Below are 22,681 nucleotides of genomic sequence, written 5' to 3' on the forward strand. Positions count from 1 at the left end.
GTCTGGGTTGTGGTTACTTTGGCAGGAAACACGTAGTAAAGGTGTATAAAATTGTACCTAACTTTCATTATAGTTTAAAAGCTAAATTTTATATATGTTACTTGGGGACATAATATAAAAGATGTTACCCCAAGAGCCGGACAGTTTTCATGGTTCTTACTATTAGTTTGTGAATTGTGGCAGGCAACACTGGAATGAAAAGCGTCGCTGTCGATATATACTTAACGCTATAGCATCTATTCGATCAAACACACTTCGGCAGTTGGCAGTTTAGTAAACAAATACCACCCTTTATTATAGATCTGGTATGAATTTTAATACAAATAATAACACGAAATCCTTAAAATATCTTTTATTATCATAGAACCACTGGTAACAAAATACTGCAGAGGAAACAAGTAACACAGATAGTACTATAACATCTAAATAAATTCATGGTTATACTTAAATTACAATCAGATTTTTGTAAACTAATCAAATAAATATTTAACCAAAACACACCTAACAATATTGTACATGATAAAAAATTGAAAAGTTTTTATAAAGACAAATTGATATATAAATCAAATTACAAAAATCATGTAAAATTTTAAAATAATTCTCAGACCAAGAAAAAAGATAAACACACAAAACAAATATTATAAGTGAAGCTTTGAAACAATCCAACACAAGTATATAAAAATTAAAAATGTTATTTTATAATAAAAAGTAGCACACATCTACCTTTTTCTTGTTCTGAGTACAAAAAATGTTACCATCTTATTATTAATTGCTATAATCAAATGCTAAAAATGCGTAATTAATTAGCACAAATTCACATCAAGTGTGTTAATGGTTGCATCCAATTAAGTTATCACAAATTATTGAACATGGTAACTATGTAATATTCTGTTCCTTTACTTGTTTTCCTTGTGACGGACCACTACGGGGCCTACATTGTCACCTGTTTCATTGTTGTGGGCACCATGAGCTCCATCGCAGTAAGGCCACTGAAAATTATAAAATATAAACATTAGTTATATGATAAAATACTCTGTCTAGAAAAGAAATGTGTTCACTCAAGAATGGGAATTCTCAGCTTGCCAGTATTTTTACAATTACTTATTTATAACGTAGGAATAAAGATTTAATTATTTCTCAGTCATAACTTTAATGATGCAATTTAATGTAGACCTATAATTATAATTTTTGTTTTTACTGTTATTTAAATCTTCATTCTTCTAGATATTGCACACACCACGAAATGAAAATACTTTCAGTGTATTCTGTTTTTAACTTAAATAATTACAAATTTACATTCCAAAATCCAACTGTCAACAAGTAAATAAAATCCATTAAAAATTAAGAAAAAAAGCTTAAATTCACAACAGAAATACTTACATTTTTGCTTTTCCAGCATCTACAAAGGGAAGCTTTCTCTGTTATATCTTCAATATCGATAAAGTCGACAACTTTGCTTTTCTCCTTCAGAACGGCGCGATTCACTTGGCCAGCTTCCCTTGCCTTCTTCACTGTTTGATAGGACACATAAGATATGCCCCCAATTGCTAGCGTTGGTGGCACAAGAGCTAGCCAATCACGGACTGAAATCATAAACATTGTTTTATTAACATTAACTTTATTTGATTACATCTGATAACTTTAATTCGTGTGTGCTTATTTTTAGACAAAATTACTTTTAAGACAAAATCCGTTGTAAGTGTAGACATACATACACACATGCTTGGCAAGATACTTTGAAGTATTGCAAGTAGCAAGTTTTATAAAGTCTTATTATATAACAACAATATTTATTCATTTGAATCTAGTAGTTATTTGCAATATTACATAAAACAAGACTCATTATCTATGTCAATAACCTTGACACCATAGACGCTATCAAACCTTACACTTTTTATACGGTAGTTATAGTCTTGAACAAGTTAATGGTACTTACATGTGGAAAAAACTTGTTCCGACACTAGGAGTATTATAATAAGAAATTAAACCAAAATGCTACAAAATGCCTATAAACAAGCACCCATAAAACAACCATAGAATGTATAATTATAAAAAAAAAACTTACAGCTCAATCGAAACCATCCACCAAATGAATCAGGAATTGGTAAACCCGCTAAATAGTTTGGAATAGTCACTTTAACTACATTCGACATGAAGTACATCTTTAAGATAAAGTTTTAATAAAAATTGTTCAAGAAATAAAATAAGATTACGGTATTATTTAACGTCAACCAGGTGCCAATGTAACTTTCAAATAAATTCAAAAATCAAAAATGCCAATTATTAAAATTATTGCTGACAACTTGCTGACACCACAGCTGACACTTTTATGCTAACTTTTATGACTTTATCTTCTTGACGTTGACATTCCACGGTCCATCGCGTTCACCTTTGGTTCACCTACATTAAAAAAAATACTTAAATACGAATACCTACATATTTTCATGGACGAATATAATCTAAAATTTATTGGGTCCATGATATTTTATGAATTTAATATTCCCATGATACAAATATGGAAGAGAAATAATTAAAATGTCAAGCAACATTTTTTTATTCAGAGTGGAATTTCAAAATAATTCGATTCAGTTATTATCAAGGTTATTATATAATTCTCTGTTCACAATCAAAGTTTAGAAGAATAGAGTTCTTGTATTTCATGCTATCAATTATTCACAGCAGTAGTTTTTACAGCAAATTATATTTTATCTTTTTTGACAACTTCAACGTTTTGTTTATCTGTTGCTGTCGACTGTCGACTGTCGTTGCTTTGGATGGGTGCGCTTGCCTATCGAATCATATGTACGTTGTTACTTGTAATAAATTATGAATATTTTTAATAGATTTATCAAGTAATAAACCGTTCTTTGAAACTGTATGAAGTGTTAAAAGTGTTCATAGTGAACTTTATAAAAAAAATGCTATCCAATGCTGCTGTACACTGAATATGGCTGAGGAAAGACTAGTGGTTTTGAATCGAAGTGACAACTTAGGTTTCGGATTTTCTTTACTAGGTGAAGCCGGTTTACCTCACATAATTTACCAAATCGAAGAAAACTCTCCTGCAGCTCGCAGTGGTGAGGTAAGAGCTCATCATTGTTCATCATTCCTTTTGCTTTTTTTGACTAGGTGTCTCTGTATACATTACCTTTTGTCAAGTAATAAATAGGACTGGATCTTATTGTTGATACCAACTGTTCAGTATATTATGCAAATAATTCTTCCTCTCAATTCTTACTTCATCTATAAAGGCTTTAGCAAAAAAACTTAGGGAATAAATGTTTAGCCTTCATTTTTATATGACATGATCTTTTCACCTTGAATAATTAATTATGTATTATAAGATTTGTTTTCTTTTCCAATTCCACACAATTCAAACTACTAATCTGAATTACATGACAAATTCTGTGTTGCTTGCACCATGATAATATGCAGTGCTAAAAATTAACATAAATTAATTTTATTAGGTATATCATAAACACATCATACTTTTGAAATAAAATATTTTAATTGACACATTTGAAATGATGAATAACTACTTTTACTAACTAGCATAATTTTTATAACATACAAATTTTTCGGTTTTACAAGAATAAATTTTGTTTAGTGATTTTATGTTGTCATAGATATTGTATGATGACTAATACACTTGTTGAGAATGGCTATTGTAATTGATCTAAATTGAAGTATTAAATGTCTTGCCATTAATTAAGTGTGTCACATCATACACTATATTGTTCATTTATAACAATAAATACAGTCAATAATAAAAAATATATTTTCATATTACCTATAACACAATTACCTATAAGACTTATAAGATAAAAGTAAATATATATAATAAAGTAAAGTATATTGTTTTGGGCTAAATAAATAAGTAAACAACATCATTATTAATTTAATGATCAGTTCAATTAGTCTATGCACCTGATCTGATAATATGGTATTAAAAACTTTATAATATTTCATTTTATCATATTTAATTAGTCAGTTAATTATTGTTTTATCATATTTTTTTATAATAGGGAGAAATAATGAAGACAATAGATGAAATAATAAAGCACTATATTTAGAACACATGTAATAACATTAATTATATAAAGGCATTTTCTAACTCTCACAAAAGCTAACCTTTTTTTTAATTAAGCTTAGATTAGTTATAACACAATGATACAGTTTTAAATTAAAAGCGGCCAAAAAAGTTTCTATAACAATATTTTGTTAACATATTTTTTCTATTCACTATCATCACCATTTTTTGCAAATTTTTAATTGTTTATTTTTTGGGAAGATCAGTGTAATAAATAACTCAAATTATCATATCATTGGCAAATATTAAATGCATTTGGGACATAATAATGCATGTTCTTGGTAATCCCAATTTGGTAGTCATTGCTGTTAACCATGAAATGGTTAAAATGTCATGTGGAGTTGATTTTAATGGAATACACTTTTGAATGTAAATAATACAGTCATTGCCGCTGCTGTCTGGCAAGATTTATTCATTCTTCTTTATGTCTTGGTGACTATAGCATTCATTGCTTTCGTCTTTTTAACTGACTAGCTGCCCCACGCGGTTTCACACCCGTGGCTCCACTCCTGTTGCCTGTAGCGTGTGAAAAAATATAGCCTATAACCTTCCTCGATAAATGGGCTAACACCGAAATAATTTTACAAATCGGACCAGTAGTTCCCGAGATTAGGGCGTTCAAACAAACAAACTCTTCAGCTTTATAATATTATAGATTGTAATAAATAGATTTATTATGAATTCAATGTGTACCTATTACATGCCCAAATTCGCAATAACATTGACATTATCAGTGTAACTGTACTTAAATGCAGTTAAACAGTATAATATACATTTGCAAATAAAATATAAATATAGAAGAATTAAATTGTTTTACAAGACAATTGAATTATTTAAATAGTGCAATCATTTAACTAATATTATCATGTATATTATTTTAATTTATGTATCGTAATATTTTGCAAATACTTATACTATATGCTATTTATTTTATTTATGATGTGTCCTATACAATACTTATTGTTTTATACCAAAGATAAGACACATTCATGCAATGAAACATGGCATTGCAACATGTGTTTCTTTATATAAGTAAATTTTAGTATATAAATTATTTTATCAGTATTTATGTAAACAATATTCACTGATTCAAATATTAAATAAGTATACTTATTTACTAAATCAATTTATTATCCTCTTGTTAATGCAATAGTACAATTTTACTGCAATTTGTCCCTACACCAAATCCAAACTAATTAGTTATTATTGTTTACTAAATCTGTTAATGATAAGTAAGGAATAGATATTTTATTTATTCTATCTAAAACATATTATGTATCATAGCCGAAATCCATTAGTCACAAATTTTGAAAATACATATTATTAAACAACTAGCTTCCGCCCACGACTTTGTACGTGCATCCCCGTTTTTCCCCGTTCCCGCAAGAATTTCGGGAAGTCCTTTCTTAGGGGACGCCTACGTTATGACATCTACCTGCATGCCAAATTTCAGCCCGATACGTCCAGTTTTTTGGGCTGTGCGTTGATAGATCACTATATCAGTCACCTTTGAGTTTTATATATATAGATTTTCGATAATTGATGAAGAATAAATAATCGAGATGCCGATTGTAATGGCATTTTAATTCGCATTCCAACTGTTATCGCGATAATTTAGATCTATAATCCTTTGTGTGTAACATAAGATTCAAGTAAAGACACATTTCTCGAACTATTTAGGGCGTATGTCGTGAACGAATTTCATTGGGCAGTATAGAGTAGCTTATTATTAGAAATTAATGTACCTAAACACTTAGGTCACAGGCGAGACGTCTGGGTGACGCATTAGACGACGTCACTCCAGATAGAAACTTTAACCAATTATCATTTAAACCCCAGAAGTCACAACATAATCTCATTGGCTGATTAGTTAATTCGTTTTATGGCATTACACAAAATTCAACAGATTATTTTATTTTAGTTTGTTCAAGCTCTCTTTGGTCTTTTCTTGAATTATTTCAACGAATTGTTTTTCCTTATTGTTATTACCTATCTTATCTTTTTATTTTTTTGTAGTCGTTATCTGTCGAATTCAGCGCGTATTCGCATTAAAAAACGCAGTCGATGCATCAAAACGAGATAAATCCGAACATTTTACAAAATATCAATAAAAAGTGTATCAAGTCTAAACGTATTTCATACCTATGTTCATGTATAACGGTTGTAGAAGTTGTCCGTCTCACGTAAAGTACTTAATTCAACCGGACCAGCACGCAAGGATACCGACAGGTCAATAGCAGTTTGCAATCGATGTTTATCCTCTAAGGTCTTTAACGCTTATAATCTCTCCTTAAAGCAATATTTATTATTTAGGTCAAATCGATACTTATATTATAAACCTCATATAATTTTTAAATTACATATTAAAGTATGTATAACTAAAAATAAGATATTACTCGAAAACTAAAACACTCAAAACTAAAATATATTTTAAAGTAAAACAAATCTGCTTGAACACCTACAAGTTCCTCTACCCACTTCCTATTAGGAATATTAAAAGCCAGACTTCAGCAAAACTTTTCCTGTAACATTGTGGAGATAAAAGAGTTTTTTAAGAAAAAAATAGAAGCTATTTCTTCGTCTTTAGGAAGGCAAGTTACAGGCCAAGGCTTTTAAATGTTTGTTGTATTTGGCGGAAACTCCATGATACGTATTTATTTCAAAACATACCATTTACTGCAGTTGTTTTCGGTTTACTTTTTTCTATGGTTTGGATCAAAATCATTTATATTTAAATAAATAAGCGTGATAATTTCCTATGCCTTCGGAGTCTTGTAGACGTAAAAATGATATTATGTTTACGTGGGATAAATAAAACCCTCTAGCTTCTATTGATAAAATGCACAGTGCACTATCGACTACACGCCCACGCTAAAAGGTTTTAGCCGCAAGTACATTATTCATAAAATCATACATGATATGAGGTTATATTATATGGCGCCAATAGGTTAGGATTTATAACATAACACTTTATTAATAGTATCCTGTTTTTTTCGACAAGCGGTAGGATGTGAACGTTTTTCTTATAAAGACATTATTTGTTCATTAGCTAATTCAAATAATAATGAAGTCAATTTATCAAGACTAAGGGTGTTTTTCAACCAAAGATGTGCGAGGATGCGCAGCGAGGAATGTGTTTTTAAAGAACCAATAGATTCGCTTAATGTACTTCGCCTCGCTCAGAACAGCTCCGGTGGAAACGCAGCCTTATCATAAAACCGCAACCGACTGAAAAAAATCTTAAGTACGTAAATAAAACAAAGGATTAGGTCTAAGGATTAGGTATCATGTAAAAATCTATGATATAATAAGAATGGTTGTGAACAACGTGCGACGATAGTGAAAACTTCGTCGCTTGTTATCTTCCTGATAAAGCTTAATTAATTCAACATTAGAAAGGCTCGAGCCGGTTCGTATAAAAACCTAGCTCCTAACAAGACCCGTATCGCCTTATCAAAACAAGCGTCGCTATAGATCGCTTTCGATTTTCCATTTACTCATTAGTTGCGTCAATCATGCGAGCAAACGTCTACATTTATGATTAATAAGCTTTTATCTTGTGAATATTATTCTATTCAAATGTAAATTATTTGAATTTTTCTGCTGTTGGCAGAACTGCATTATTATTTACATCTCGTGGAAGTTCAGGAATTGATTTTACACCAACGCATTTCAAAGACGCGGCAAACATTGACTACCTATATCTAACATTGTTAAAATCACCCTTCAAATAATAGCTGTAGCTTTAATTATTTATCTATCCGTGGATTCAATTATAACATGTTATAATAGTAATGAATACGGATATATCAGAGAGCCGTATTTGTAACTAGATATGATCATCTATATAATATCTTCGTTCGATAGTTATATTTGAAGTATTAATGGTAGGTAACCGCACGTTTATTACTGAAACGTGTATGTTTTGTTCACATAATGATATGAATGTATTGTATGAACAACAACATGTGTAATCGCTTTAAAGATTCGGTTAATATTTCTTTAGATTCACGCTAGCAACCGTCACACTTCATGAGCATAGTTGTATTGTCGTTTTAGTATTCATCCATCATCCTGAGACGTCACAAAAGGTCGGCTAATCCTTCCGCACTGCTGTTTATTTACTACCGTGTAGTTGTGGTAAAAGCATTTCAATAATAACCTGTATGCGCTTGTACTCAATTACATATGAATACCTATTGCTATGGTTTCATTTTAATCTTTAAATCTGCTTAGATTAATGCAAGATTTTTTAAAGGCCTCCATAGATATGCAAATGTCTATTTTTTTAATACCAGAATACTAATTCTAGTTACAATTAATTTTTCATGCATAGAATTAGAAAAAAAATCTTACACAAAACACTAGGTGGAAACTTCGTTATGGTTATTTTATTAATTAAGAAACTTCCTCGAATATCGAATAATATTCTCCTTACATTTTTATACAATGCCATAGGTCTTTTAAAAGATAGTTGGTCCATTCCACTTTGTATGAAACCTCAAATAAAATGCATAGCAGTGCACAACTCTTGAGCCTATACATTCGCTACATAGACAGTGTCGTCCTCCATCGACCTATTTCGCTGATCCGAGCTCTCAATAACATTGTGACTATAATTTTTATATTCCCCAAGTGCAAAAGCCTTGCCACTTGAAATATCAGCATATTTCCCATCTTGTAAGCGCAGCGGAAATTCAATTTAATGCACGATGGTTTCCTATTCCTGTAGGAAGTTGGATTTTAATTGCGCTACGAGGGATTGTTTATCAAGCTGTTTTGTTTAATTTTAGTAAGACAAACTCTGCAATAACCCTTTTGATCAGATATTTAAACCTCTATATAGGCTCATATATAAAGTAAAACTGAACAGGCAGATATATTTTAAAATAAAGTCTGGGAGCAAAGTCCTAATAAACACAAGTTAGTACAAAATGAATATAATATACTATCTAAGAAGTCGTTATTTACTCAGGATGAATAGCAAAACTCAATATGGGAGTTTGGTCACGTAACGGCTGGACCAAACGATATGAAATCTTTATTTGAATATATCATGGAAACTTGGCTCTCTTCATGGCGATTGCGTTAATACTTAATACTATTCAATGGAAATTGATCACAATTTTCTGAGCGGATCGAATAAATATTGGTATAAAAACTATTCGTTTCGTGACATTCAATGAAAACAATATTTTTGCCAACCATACTCCACTGGTAGCACATGTAGAGAAACTCCTGAACGTTAATAGCAATCAAAATGAGCCTCAGAGTCCCAAAGCAGACATATTACAAACATTGAACGAAATATCCCGACGAATGAATAAAGAACAGGTACATAAATTGGTCCCTTAAGCGGCTGATTTAATTAAAAACTGTCCCTGCACAGCAAAAGCAATACTACGGCTTCCAATCCAATACGCTCTGTGCTCTTGGCTTTAATAACATTATTTACCGAACGATATTTACTACTATATTAGGGGTCAATGTGACCACACCTTTGTTTGGTTAGATTTATTTTATGAGCGCAAAGTTCACGTTAGCTTAGGCGGACAATGCGTTTACTAATTCAGATTCGATACCCTCGCTGCGTAACATAAAAGTAAGTATTTAGCAAATAATGTGTTTTTGAAGTAGTTCTTCTTAACTTAAAGTTAGAACAAAGAACCTGAACAAACAAACGTTTTATTTAAGTCTGTATGTTGTTAGAGTCGACGTCAAAATGGATCGTTAACTTTGTGAAGTCAGATGAAACAATAAATTAGAGAAGAGCACTTATCATTGATTGGCATGGTGCAACGAATACGGCGGTGAAACTTACTATTATGCCGGGTCCAGACTGGTGAAACGTAACATGCAATGTAACATGCAATGAAAGAATTCACCGTCCACATTGCTGCAATGTATCATGAAAGGTAACACACTTTGTAACAATTTCTCATAGTTTGGACGTCTTGCGCGCGCGAATTGTGCATTACACGCGCATGCTACGAGCATTACAAGCCGCGCGCGGAGCGATCCGAAATTTGTCGGTTTTTCGACGAACACAAAGGGGCGCGTAGTGTGCGCAGAGCAGCCAATGTGGACGGTCGTTTGAGAACGCAACGAACATGGAGGACGAGACTGCGTGGAATTTTTGTTTGGTATATTTTGGTATATTTTGGTTGGTTAATTTATGTTTGGTATTATTAATAATGAAGTACTGATAATCGTCATAGCAAGAACGTGTTCTTCGGACTCCATGCTTCGTGTGATCTACCGGTTTGACGCGCACGAAAAAAACGTGTATGTTCGCGGCAGAATGGCGGAAACAGACGAACGCGGGATGTTCGTAGTGAATGCGCGTTAAGAGCGCTCTATGCGTCCACACCAGCAGCGAACATGCAATGAAAGGCAGAATGCATTGCATGTTACGTTTCACCAGTCTGGACCCGGCATTAGAGGTCCATATCATACAGCTTTATAACGAAATGTTAACTAAATACTGACTTGGTTTGATTGGTTTCTTTTCATATGTGTAAAAGGAGAAACTTTTCTTCAGCTTCAATGATCTATAAAATATGTATATGAATGATATTTAAGTTTATGACCTTTAGAAATGTTGAATCGCCATAAAATTGCCTTTAAAAGTCGAGGTTTGGTTCTCAGTAGAGGCTTTTTATAAAGCCTTGTTAGTTGTTAGAAAACGATAAGTACTATCAAGAGAATGTAGGTAGTAGGTACTGCAACTTGATATAATCCGTTTTGTTGAACGTAGGCAATAAAATAGAAAAGGCCACTCGAATACCTGAAAGCGCGTAGGCTTGCATCGACGTGGGCGTAGCTCGTTTGATGTTCACGATTTACGAATATCCATCGGGGCGCAAGTATCGATACTAATTGTGCGTTAACCTACATCACTCATTCGACCTTATGGTGGTATTTATGTGCGCTACCAAAGACCACCTACGGCGTTGCTGATTTATTTAGGACCTATTTCCGCGAATTGTGGTTTATATGTGTCAAGATTAACCGTCGGTTTTCCTATCGCACCTCATGTCATTACCACGCATCGTTCAAGGTTCAGTACGCTAGCGATTGGTCGAAATTCTTAAATTTAAACGGACTTAAAAGCTTATCAGTGCTCTTATTAAAATATACACAAAATTTTATAGGAAAAGAATACTTATAGTTTCTCAGCAGCAAATTTTTTGTGTAAAGTATGTAAGTACTTTTAGCGCGCACAATAAGCTCAAGTGAAAAAGGTTCATCTATGAGCAGGGTAACGTATAATTTCCAATAATCCTTTAAATACAGAAATGTCTGTTTCACAGCATAGTAACAAAATAAGACAACTCAGCTAACAAAGTAGTAAGCCGATGCTAGCCTTTGCACTATAGAGCTTAATAGGGTCAAACTGCAAGTAACTACTAAGTATTACTCGCGTGATAGTCCAGTTACAATACCTCTATAATGCTCGATTATATTTAGCAATAAAATTTTTAATAAATCAAATATTATCTCCACAACATAATCTACGTTTTAAATAGATAAAGTACCTATTTAATTTTACTCGTAGCATTCAACCTTCGTTTAAAGTTTATTCTTTACGACGCATTTTTCTCTGGCCAGCGTTATTAAACCATCAAAATGAGAACGTTTTGTAAAAAACTATTGTTTACGTCTGATAATAGGACTTGTCTGGGGTGAATAATTATTCTCACCTCAATTCTGCGCTTAGCACGTAAATCGTTATATATCGCGTGTTCTAGCCAAAATGAATTCATAAATACGGAGATTTTCATATTTCATAATTCTCAGATGTTGCATTTCGCCTGCATCTACAGATATGCACATTAATTTTTCATTCATTTGCATAGTTCTGCGGTTTAAAAGCTTGTTTTGCATCTTTATTAAAAAAGTAATACTTAGAATTTTAAATTTATTTTTAGTTTTAGTAAGTTGTTAACCTTAATAAGACAGTTTTAGCTATCGCTTGGATTCCCGGTTTGGATCGCTGTTTTTTGTTGAAGCACGTACCTATTAGCTTCATTGACAACCACTACTGCTTCAGTAAACGGAATGCTATTTTTTATGTTGTAATCCCTTTATTATCCATAGATGTGATAGCCGATATAAACTCCCCTTAATACCTAATAATCAGAAAGAAACCTTTAGGAATCTACAATTCAATACGTCTGTACTTACTTAGTCTTGTAATTAAAAAAGTTCATAAAATTGTGAATAAAATATTTAACTTTAAAACAGAGACCTGGACAAAAGTCCACTAATTTTGCCACAGCCCAATTTTCCCGAAACAATTTACTATCTTTTGTCTGCGCGTTCCTTATTGAAACAAATTCCTGCTATAATACGAAAAACTTATTGTTGAGCGCGTCCGCGGCGCTGATGACTCCGTAATGACGATGGAGTGCAGAGAAAGTTGAAATTTAAAATGAAAGAATGTAGATTGTAGAACCTTTGTAAATTCCTCACGGCTGTATTTGCTCACGAGAGGCGTGGTATTGTTATTGTAAATTGTTATGATTTACGACGAGTTTTATATATCAATTGCGAGTGTATGGTGCGAGCGCCGTTTTGAAAGTGAAATTGCTCTTTGCAATTCAAAGCTTTGTTACTTTGTTCTATACGAGATGGCGCCCGCGACGTTGTTCATATTTCAGACTACTAATTTTTTTTTCCGCTAATAAAAGCAGGTTACTTAAAACTTACCTCTGCCAGTCACATTTTCATCGAATTGCAGGTTGATAAGTAATCTATACATATAATAAAATCGTAGGAAAGTCAAAACTGTACATTGAATATTTTTTTAAAAGAATACTTGGGCCGTGATCTATAATCGATATAGAAGCCAAAAACATAGTTTTTAGAATTTTTGTCTGTTTGTCTGTTTGTCTGTTTGTCTGTTTGTCTGTATGTTTGACCGGGCTAATCTCGAAAAGTACTGCATAGATTGACTTCAAATTTTGCATGAATATTACTAACAGGTCGGGTGAGGCTATAGGCTACATATTATCAAGCTATCACCTACGGGGGAGGAGCTGTGAACCTTTATTTTTATTACGTATTCCGTGTATTACGACAGCGTACAATCTAAAGACTCATGTTTAAATGTTGGTTTCGAGTAAGCCATGCTATTATCTAGCTTTACAAAATAAAAACTATGTCATTTATGTAATTTGGGCAGAGAAACAGTTTAATGAATTTAGTAGTATAAAGACAAATTAGAAACAGCGCCATCTATTGAATGTTATAAAAATCAAATCAATTTACACGTTAACTATTGGAAATTAATAATCAAATGACGCATATATAAATGTTGTTTGACAATATCTAGATTGACACTTTAAAAATTATGCCATCTAAGTAACTTGGGAAGAGAAACATAGTTTAAAGAATGTAAGTTGTATAATGTTAATTTTGTAACAGCGCCATCTATGAGATTTCGTAAAAATCAAATCAATTTACATGTTAACACTATTGAACACAATGTTAAAAATTAATAATTTAAATGTAATAATTATGTTATTTATTTATTTAACTCTTTAACCCATATCTTCCGTTCCCTATAAGATATATTTAATGTGAATAATAAACTACATTTTTTTAAAGTGAGGGTAGATGTTTATTATTTTAAGTAAAAATAGACACCATTATCTACAGTTAATCTAATGATTGTGTTCCAAAGAGTATAATAATATATTGTTGTGTTCATTAGTTACAATTTTAAAAATCTTTGTGTTTTATAAATTTACTAGCTTACCGCCCGCGGCTTCGTCCGCTTTGTCTAAAACCTAATAAATTATATACTTAAACCTTCCTCTTGAATCAGTCTTATCTATTAAAAAAACCGCATCAAAATCTATTGCGAAGTTTTAAAGATTTAAGCATACAAAGGGACATAGGGACACAGAAAGCAACTTTTTTTATACTATGTAGTGATATTTATAAAGCAATTGAATGCCATAAAACCAAAAATATTAAATGCAATCTTCGTGTTTTGTGAATTTTCACCATCATGCGTTCCCACAAAAGGTAAGTTGTTACTTACAGGTATTTATTAAAATGAAATGAAATGAAATGAAATGAATGATTCTTTTATTATTTTGAGGTGCATTGGGAACAGAAGTTTTTGATAACATTTTATTTGTAAGTAGCTTTTTTTATAGATTTACAGTTAACTTTTGATTTTTTATTTACAGATTCAATGCTCATAAAATTATATCGCCTTTGGAAGACGATTTCTGCTGATATTTTTACTACACCACTTGAAAATTGATGATTTGATGATAAAGACAGTAGCAGCGAGGATTAAGTGGAAATTAGTAATCATCCGCTTCGTCAATTTTTGACTGAAGTTAATGTCCAACGTCCAATGGTTCAATCATTGGAAGTATCTCGGGAAATTTTTGAGGATATTTTTCAGGAAGGAGAGGAGGGGCAGCCAACCACATATCAAACTACTACGTTTTAGTACCGAAAAAAATGTTATTGCCAAATGAAACGTAAATTTTGCACTCACAACTTTACAAGTAATGTTTTTATTTTGACTTTGCGGTTATCTGATTATAATATTTATCGTTATGGCTATCGACGTACCGACCGTACTGGGATCAGAGTAGGTACATGATATTATACAGTTCATCATCCAGGATTGCTTAGAGCATTTTCACACTGAAAAAGATGTTTTCTTTGAATCGTAGTTGCTTCATTTATTTATTTTTAATCATTTTACATAATATGTTTTATATTTTATAAATATATCATTTTCATTATTTAAGTAGATAAAATAAATTATGTAACGGTTTTATAAGAAAACACATTATATTTATTAGGCGACGGTGATTTCTTCCAGGCAAAAAATATTCATCAGCTCAATAAAATTGAATAGTATGTTGTTAGTTATTCTTTAGATTCACAATTGTAATAAGCATTTCCGCATGCAAGTTGTATCGTAGTTTAGATATATCATAGTTTTTACATATTAAAGTTCCAACAAAACCCTCAAATTTTTGAGTAGAGTTGAGCAAGATAATTTGAAAAATGTGCCGTGTTAAGTATTATAGAAAAGGTTAGTTCGTTGGTAATTATAATTTCTTCTTCATTTACATGTTGTTAGTAAAAATAAACTTTAACTAACAGTCAAAGTAGTCAAAGTATATTTTAACTAATACTACTTAATATCTATTATACTTATGTTCAGTATTTATCTGTATTATTATTGCTTGACAATTAATATATCATACTACGTATGTTCGTTGTACGTTGTGTTATTGCATTAATATATCATATTGTAATAATGAAAGATTAAGAATTGAAACTATTCGTACGAATAGCGAGAGGCCCGTCTTACTGCAGACAGATTTCGTCATAGTCTTAATGTCTTGAGGTAAACAATCTACGAATTCGATGGTGTGGTCTGACAAATATAAAAGTGGGTTTGCTTATAAACTCACAATTGATTACAGATCATCTTCTGTATAGGCGATATTAACGTAGTATGTTCTTTTTGTAATGCTTTAAAGTGTAGTAAGGCGAGTCGGCTTTCGTTTGAAGATACACCGGAACCTTTGTAATCACTACTTTTAGAGGAACATACTGTGCAATTAGCGTTTAGCTACTTATGTATTCTGTGGTGCAATGTAAACTGTTATTAGACAATATTCGCTCTTATAGTAGTGCGTTTCAAATGATCCTTTGGTGCTCAATAATTATCAGAAGATCCGTTCATGCTTACTTTTAAGATACAAGGTCAAGTTTACTATTTGATAGGATCCCTTTTGCCTGAAGGCCAACCTAAGTTTGTTTAAATACTTATATTTTGTATTCGACTACAACGAATAGTGGAATACAAGAAATCAATATTTCTCAAATTTAAAACTGAACTCATTTCACAATTTTAGAACAGGTTAATTCGTATGTATGCAGTTTTAAATCGACATTAGAAGCTTTTCCTCAAGATTGTGATATCGGCACTCAGGAACTCCCTGGACGTGTTATAACGCCCAGGCCACAGTATTACAATTTTTCCTACAGTAGGGCGACGAATGTATTTTCGCATAGCAACGGAGGGGAACTCGCGGGGGGTCAAGTGACGCGGGCCACGTACCACAAACATGCTTAGTTTGTGGTATCGAGCGCGAAAGATAGTCATCGTGTTTACGTAATTTAATACTTAGGTACATATTCTATAATGGTGTGCTCAAACTGTTAATCTACATTTAATTTAGATTATTATTTGACACTAAGTAATGTAGAATTTAAACCACATTCATTCATGTTTTCTTCAGATTTTAAGATTTTCTTATCAGAGTGTTCAATTTTAATGTAGTTAAATTTTATAAGAGACAATAATTAAGAACATTTTAAAATAAAGTGTCACGTATTTTTTTTAAACGACGAATGACGAAAAACGACCTAATCGCGGACGAAGTCGCGGGCAACAGCTAGTTAGTAATAACAAAAGGAAAACAGATCGATAAGAATTTAATATTATTTTTAGTTAACAAAACATTAACTTGTTTCAAAAAAAATATCATACAATTCTCTATATCTCCAAATAAATCAGTCGTTACAGAGTGTTAAAATGTTTAAATCAAAACACGATGAAAGTTTAGATTTACATGGTTCGTCAACGGTAATAAATTCAAGCCTCTAGGTACCCGATATCTGTGTGATTCAGTATCATGTACATGTATGCATTCGATAGGCTTTCCATGAATACACATGTTCTGATGTATTAGTAACTATATTTCCGCCCGCGGCTTCGCCCGCGTTTGCAAAGGAAAACCCGCATAGTTCCCGTTCCTGTGGGATTTCCGGGATAAACACTATCCTATGTGTTAATCCAAGTTACCCTCTATATGTGTGCTAAATTTCATTGTAATCGGTTCAGTAGTTTTTACGTGAAAGAGTAACAAACATCCATACATCCATACAAACTTTCGCATTTATAATATGTATTAGTAATGGACTCAATCAAATGGTAGAAAAATATTATTCATTGCACACCTTGTATGCGATATGCCACATGGTCTCGTTAATAAATGCACAATGTATAGTAATAATGACGTGTACGGTGTAATTCCACGAATTTATTTAATTAACGGAAAGCGCTACAATTTTCATATGAAGCAAATGCGCAGTATTTTAGTTATTGTTTAATTGGTACATTTCAATGAATTTAAGTTCCATAGGTACGATATGAAATCTGAGATATGTGTTATAAATATTTAATTGTACTTTTCCTTGCAACAGTTGTTACAGAAGAAAACATTGTATTTTCTTTGTATATTGTTGTTACTTTTTAAAGATTTTGTAAATGTATTTCGTAGTTACAATATTTTAAACGATTTAGGTACTTTCTCTAGTGACGTACAAAAGATAAAACAAATGAAGCTGACAAAAACATTTGACTTAATATTAATAAGACTCTCGTAATATGTATTATTAAACTTTTACACGAATATCACCCCAGAACAATTTCTGCGAGCTATAAGATTACGTCAGACCCCCTATGACCCGTGCTAGAGTTCACACTAGATTATGTTTAATATTAAAAATAGGAATTCCAGTTGTATGAATATTTGAACGTAATGAGGGCAACATGACAAGAACATAATATATTGTAGCCTGTAGTGAGAAAAATGGATATATGAAGCTAGAGCTCTAGCCTCTACATCTTATGCATTTAGAATTTTACATACATACTAGACAAATGGTACATTCTATGATTTATTATCTTTTTATCTCATGTGAATTATGCATATAATTACCGTTAACGATTGACCAGCTGCTGCTGCTTGTGTTAACACAAAACATAACATATTAGATACGATATTTATTGATGTATATTATGTATGGAGTATTATTTTATTTCAATAATTCTTAATTTAGACAATACCGCTGTATGCCATAAAATTCTTATCACATATTAAAAAAATGCAACTCAAGCATCTTTTTAGACCATAATTTTGTTATTTCTCTGTTAATAAATTGATAGAATGAAGTAAACAATATACCACCCAATACATCAAAGTATCGATCACAGTATTAAGTTCACCCCGTGAATAATTAGGAAGTGACTTATCGGATAGAAGTCAATGTCAGGGCCGGCAGCGGGCGCGAGCCGCACGGGCCACGGCTAGCGGTCTCCTAATTCCAATTTCCTACGCCCTTTCGCCTGATGATTTAATTTATCTCCGAAGCTCGTTAGCGTCCCCTCTAGATAACAGTACGCGGCGGCCGACACGACGACCAGTCGTGTGGTTACGTGACGACTCGATGCGTCCTCGCATCATTATCCTCTCTATGCATCATCGCACAATGCATTCAGTATCTCGCCAACTGTAGGGCAATAGTCGCGCGAAAAAGTGAATTAACTCTACTATATTTATCTGTAACTAGTTTTTAGCGTTCGAAACCAGTTGCAAAGTGCGCGCCCGTTGTGTCGTCCGCAGGAGGAAGTTGCGATAGTTTATCCGTTGTGTGTAATTGTTTTGTGCATTATTTGTGCTTGTGACCTTATTTTGGCAACGATACGGCCGATACGAAAATATATCTGTGAACTATTACAGGTTAGTTCGAGCGTGAAAATGCAACATGAATGAAATAGGTTAAGCTTTTGTTCGTTAAATAGGACTGGCTCGAATGGAGCGTTTTGTTTCACTTTTTCGCACGTAATTGTGTTATGAATGGGCATTCTCTTTTCCTATTCAGAAGCCTTTTTTGTATCTCTAATTATTTTGTATATTTAATAAGATTGTTATACAAACAATACCACGTGCAATTGTTTGAATATTTTCATCCTATCCAATAATGAAAATTTATAAATAGTACAAGTTTTACAAAACTTTCAAATATTGAAATGGTAATAAAGCTATATATGTAATGTATTTAATGAGTCCTAATATGGTGCATTAAATTTAAGTAAGGTAACGTCTTCGTGGAAGGAAGCTAGAGAGTAAAATCTTATCTTATCTCTGCATCGAACAACGTTTTTAATGAAACGCAGTAATAGCCACAATTAAATAAGATAAACAAATACTTAAAATATTTAAGGCACACCTGTGAGCCGTTATTATAAATGTTAATCTTGTTAATGTAATTTACCATCAATGGTAAAGTATGTACAAGCGAGCCGACGTTTAGTCACAAATGCATTTAAACTGCATATTATAATGTCTTTGTTTCATAATATACACCAGTACTTCATTTATAATTGTTCTAAGTCTAATAACAGTTAATACAACAATTATTATGGTTATATATAATACAAGCATATTATATGATAAAAGAATGTACATAAAATGAACTTGTTGTAATCAAAGATACTACCTATACCTAAGTTCTGCTCTTTTATGTCCAAATGAAAAGTTTAAACATTTTTGATGTTATAATCAAGTAATAAAAATATAAGCAATTTTCAAGTGTTTTCATAATATAAATGTTTATGTAAATGTTTTGCGAAAAAAACGAGACTTGTTTCAAAAAATATAACGTTTCTAGAATAATTCAACAAAATATTATATTTAACTAACTGGCTTCCCTAAAGTGTACTATTCATATTTTCGCTACTTTGTGTTTTTTGTGAAATATAAAATAGAAACTGAAAAGTAATTGGGTCATTTATAAATTCAGCGCAAATTTTTCCTCAATTATAGTATTTCACGTCAATAACGATTTTTTAAATCAAGTGAAGAATGAAGAATGCTTAAAAGTTAAAACATATAAAGGAAAAACAGGTATTACTGTAAATAAAGATATAAACATTATAATGAGTTTTCAACTAATTAATTGAATGTTATTTAAATCCCTGGCGCCCAGTGAAAATGAAAATTTTAGACCGCGTTCGCGGATTATCTCCAACGAATTAGCAAGCTTTGCTTTTTATTATATTAGCGTAAATTGAGGCACGGAAATGGCTCGGTTTGAGGTCAGTCGTTTTATTCAGCCCGCGTCAGAAGCGAGAAACGTGGTGATCGAGATTCGCAAGATACTTTTATTTGTGTTCAACGAAGGGGAGTCAAGTTGATCACCCTAGATCCACCCTGTCTCTATAAAAGCAAATTAATCGTAGACAAATAACCAGTTTCAATTATAATATATTAAAAGTTAGAGTTTACACGGAAATTGCTGTTTGAAACGGCAACTGACTCTACCGATGATCCGGTTAGTCCCGCTATGGTATGGTCCCAGTATGGCACCCTCTTAAAATACCTATCAAAAAGTCCCGCTATGGTACCCATCTTTTAGATCTACGTTAGACAATAGAAGGTACAACTGAAAAGAAAAGTGTATCTATAAATAAATACTTTTAGGAGTGTATCAATAAAACGTCTGTTTGCGATATTAAATCAGTCTTTTATTAATTCAAAATATTTATAAAAAAATATCAAACAGTAAAACGAAATATTAATTGCAATGTAATTTTTAAAATAATCAACAATATTAATTACCAATAATCAACAATAAAAAAAATATAAAAAATCCACATCTCAGAAAAGTATTACTGTAAATATTATAAACTACAAATAAAAACAACATCCAGACATAAATATTAGTTACAAATAATCAACATTGAGAAAAGGCAGTAATTGTAAATTTATATAAACTACAAAAATAATCAACAACCAACTAGACAAATATATTAATTACAAATAATCAACATGGAGAAAAAGGCGCAAATTGTAAACATAAACTACAAAAAATAATCAACATCGAGAAAAAGTATTAAACATTTTAATAGGCTAAAAACAAAATTAAAATAAACTATTTTTTTTAATGTTCTGATCGAAATGTTGACTTTGATATGTTAATCAGAAAATCACCAATGGAGATAGCTTTATTTTCGTAACTTTTTGTTAGCTTTTGAATCTATACCCATGTGTTTTTCGAAAATTTTCTGTACTGATCCGTAATTTGAATTTACTTCTTTTTTGCACTCACTTATAGCCATTTGAACTTCATTGTCTTCAAAATGTGGCACGCACTGATCACTGTGTTTATAATCTTTAATTATTGTATTATTGGTATTGTCAATAGTTATATATCCACTACATTTAATACTATTTCTCCTATTTACACAATGCCAAGTACTTGAATTTTTATTTTCTCTGCGTTTAATATATTTATGTCCGGCACGTAATAAAGTTTTTCCACCGCGTCGACTGTCAATAATTATTAAATTTACACCACGTGCACTACTTGACCCAGACATTGCAATAGATAAACTAACAAGCTATCCTGCAAATAGCAAACTAAACCCGGAATAATACTGTCTCTCTCTATTTTCATAAAAACAAAAGGGAAGAGCTAGATACGAATTCGAGGAAGGGCTCGTCTCTATTGTTTTACGAAAAAACCGGTTGGTCAGGTAACTACCTGAAGTGAAACGACAATTACCGAGCGTGATTTGTTTAAAAAATAGTATTAATAAATATTATCTTGCTTAACTATAATAGTTAAGAAAAGATATTTTTTATTAATACTATTTTTTTCTTAACGCATTGTATAACTTTTCTTTACAACAGTACCAAAAACTGAAGGGTACCATAGCGGGACTTTTTGATAGGTATTTTAAGAGGGTGCCATACCGGGACCATACCATAGCGGGACTAACCCCGATGATCATTACCAGAGCGTTGAATGGACGCCCCTTAAATTATAACATCATGGATTAATAAGCAGTGCAAATATACAACAATGTATTAATCGTTAATCATAATACTATTGTTTTCTTCCTATTTGTTGATAATAACTTGTAATAAGGCGATCACACTCACATCTGGTGTTACTTTTCTCACACACATTACCATGTAGTTAATAAGCAGTATTATATCGTATTTATTGACTACTAAAATCAATAAATAACAAATTTGATACACGTCGAGGAAGAGATGCCAACAACCTCGTCTTATAAAGTGATATATTGTGTGTTGACAGAGCCATAATATCCCGATCGTTTTAATACGAAGGATAAGATTATTAACTCTTAATATAAACACAATGACCATAAAATCCCAGATAATTTATATAGGTTCCCTTTGAAGTGAGTTAATAAATGTGTACGTTCAATTACAGGTAGAAGCGGGAGACGTATTGCTCAAGGTTAATGGGACTGATGTGAACCGGTTCACGACGCGAGAAGGTAAGGAATTCGCCATTTATCACACGCATGACACTTATCTCCGAAAACCACAAACGGCTCCAAGTGCTCCGGACTAATTACGAGCCGACTGGGACGTTTGTCATTCGACCGCCTCTAGTCATCGCAACATGCTGTTTACAAGATAGTTTTAACTTCTCATTAAATCGACAAGACTAACCGCTATCGCTGTGATTAACGCTAATTCAATGATTGCGTAATTGTATTCCACTCGAAGTCGACACGCGATCGAGCAATTCTCATTTCACACTCATTCTATAGCTTTATCAGGGTGACCGATAAAAATACTATATCCGACTGTACAGTACAAATATAATCCATTAAAGATGAACTTTAAAGTGTGAGTCACGTTGTTTATTTCAGTGGCGCAATTCACTCGCCAAGTTCATCAAAATACTATAGAGACATCGACATCGTAAACAAGC

General features: G+C 32.1%; 2 protein-coding genes across 9 annotated transcripts in view; one reads left to right on the top strand and one right to left on the bottom strand.

Annotated features, from left to right (window-relative positions):
* Positions 1-337: 337 nt before the first annotated feature.
* On the bottom strand, positions 338-2,324 carry LOC123693479 (CDGSH iron-sulfur domain-containing protein 2 homolog). Its single transcript, XM_045638629.1, has 3 exons — positions 2,066-2,324; positions 1,381-1,583; positions 338-989 (listed from the first exon to the last, which is right to left on the bottom strand). The coding sequence occupies exons 1-3, from the start codon at positions 2,160-2,162 to the stop codon at positions 897-899; spliced, it is 393 nt and encodes a 130-aa protein (XP_045494585.1). The 5' UTR covers positions 2,163-2,324; the 3' UTR covers positions 338-896.
* Positions 2,325-2,770: 446 nt separating this feature from the next.
* The window catches only part of LOC123693477 (PH and SEC7 domain-containing protein), a 36,547-nt gene continuing 16,636 nt past the window's right edge, over positions 2,771-22,681 (top strand). For 6 of the 8 annotated variants that reach the window (XM_045638618.1, XM_045638619.1, XM_045638621.1 and 3 more), the window contains exons 1-2: positions 2,771-3,082; positions 22,172-22,238. In XM_045638618.1, the coding sequence (XP_045494574.1) occupies positions 2,948-3,082; positions 22,172-22,238 (202 nt within the window). In that variant the 5' untranslated portion in view covers positions 2,771-2,947. Of the gene's footprint in view, positions 3,083-18,492; positions 18,667-22,171; positions 22,239-22,681 lie in introns of those variants that run through there. The other 2 variants (XM_045638625.1, XM_045638626.1) reach the window with 1 other exon arrangement.

This window comes from Colias croceus, chromosome 7 (assembly GCF_905220415.1).
Source record: "Colias croceus chromosome 7, ilColCroc2.1".
NCBI lineage: Eukaryota > Metazoa > Arthropoda > Insecta > Lepidoptera > Pieridae > Colias > Colias croceus.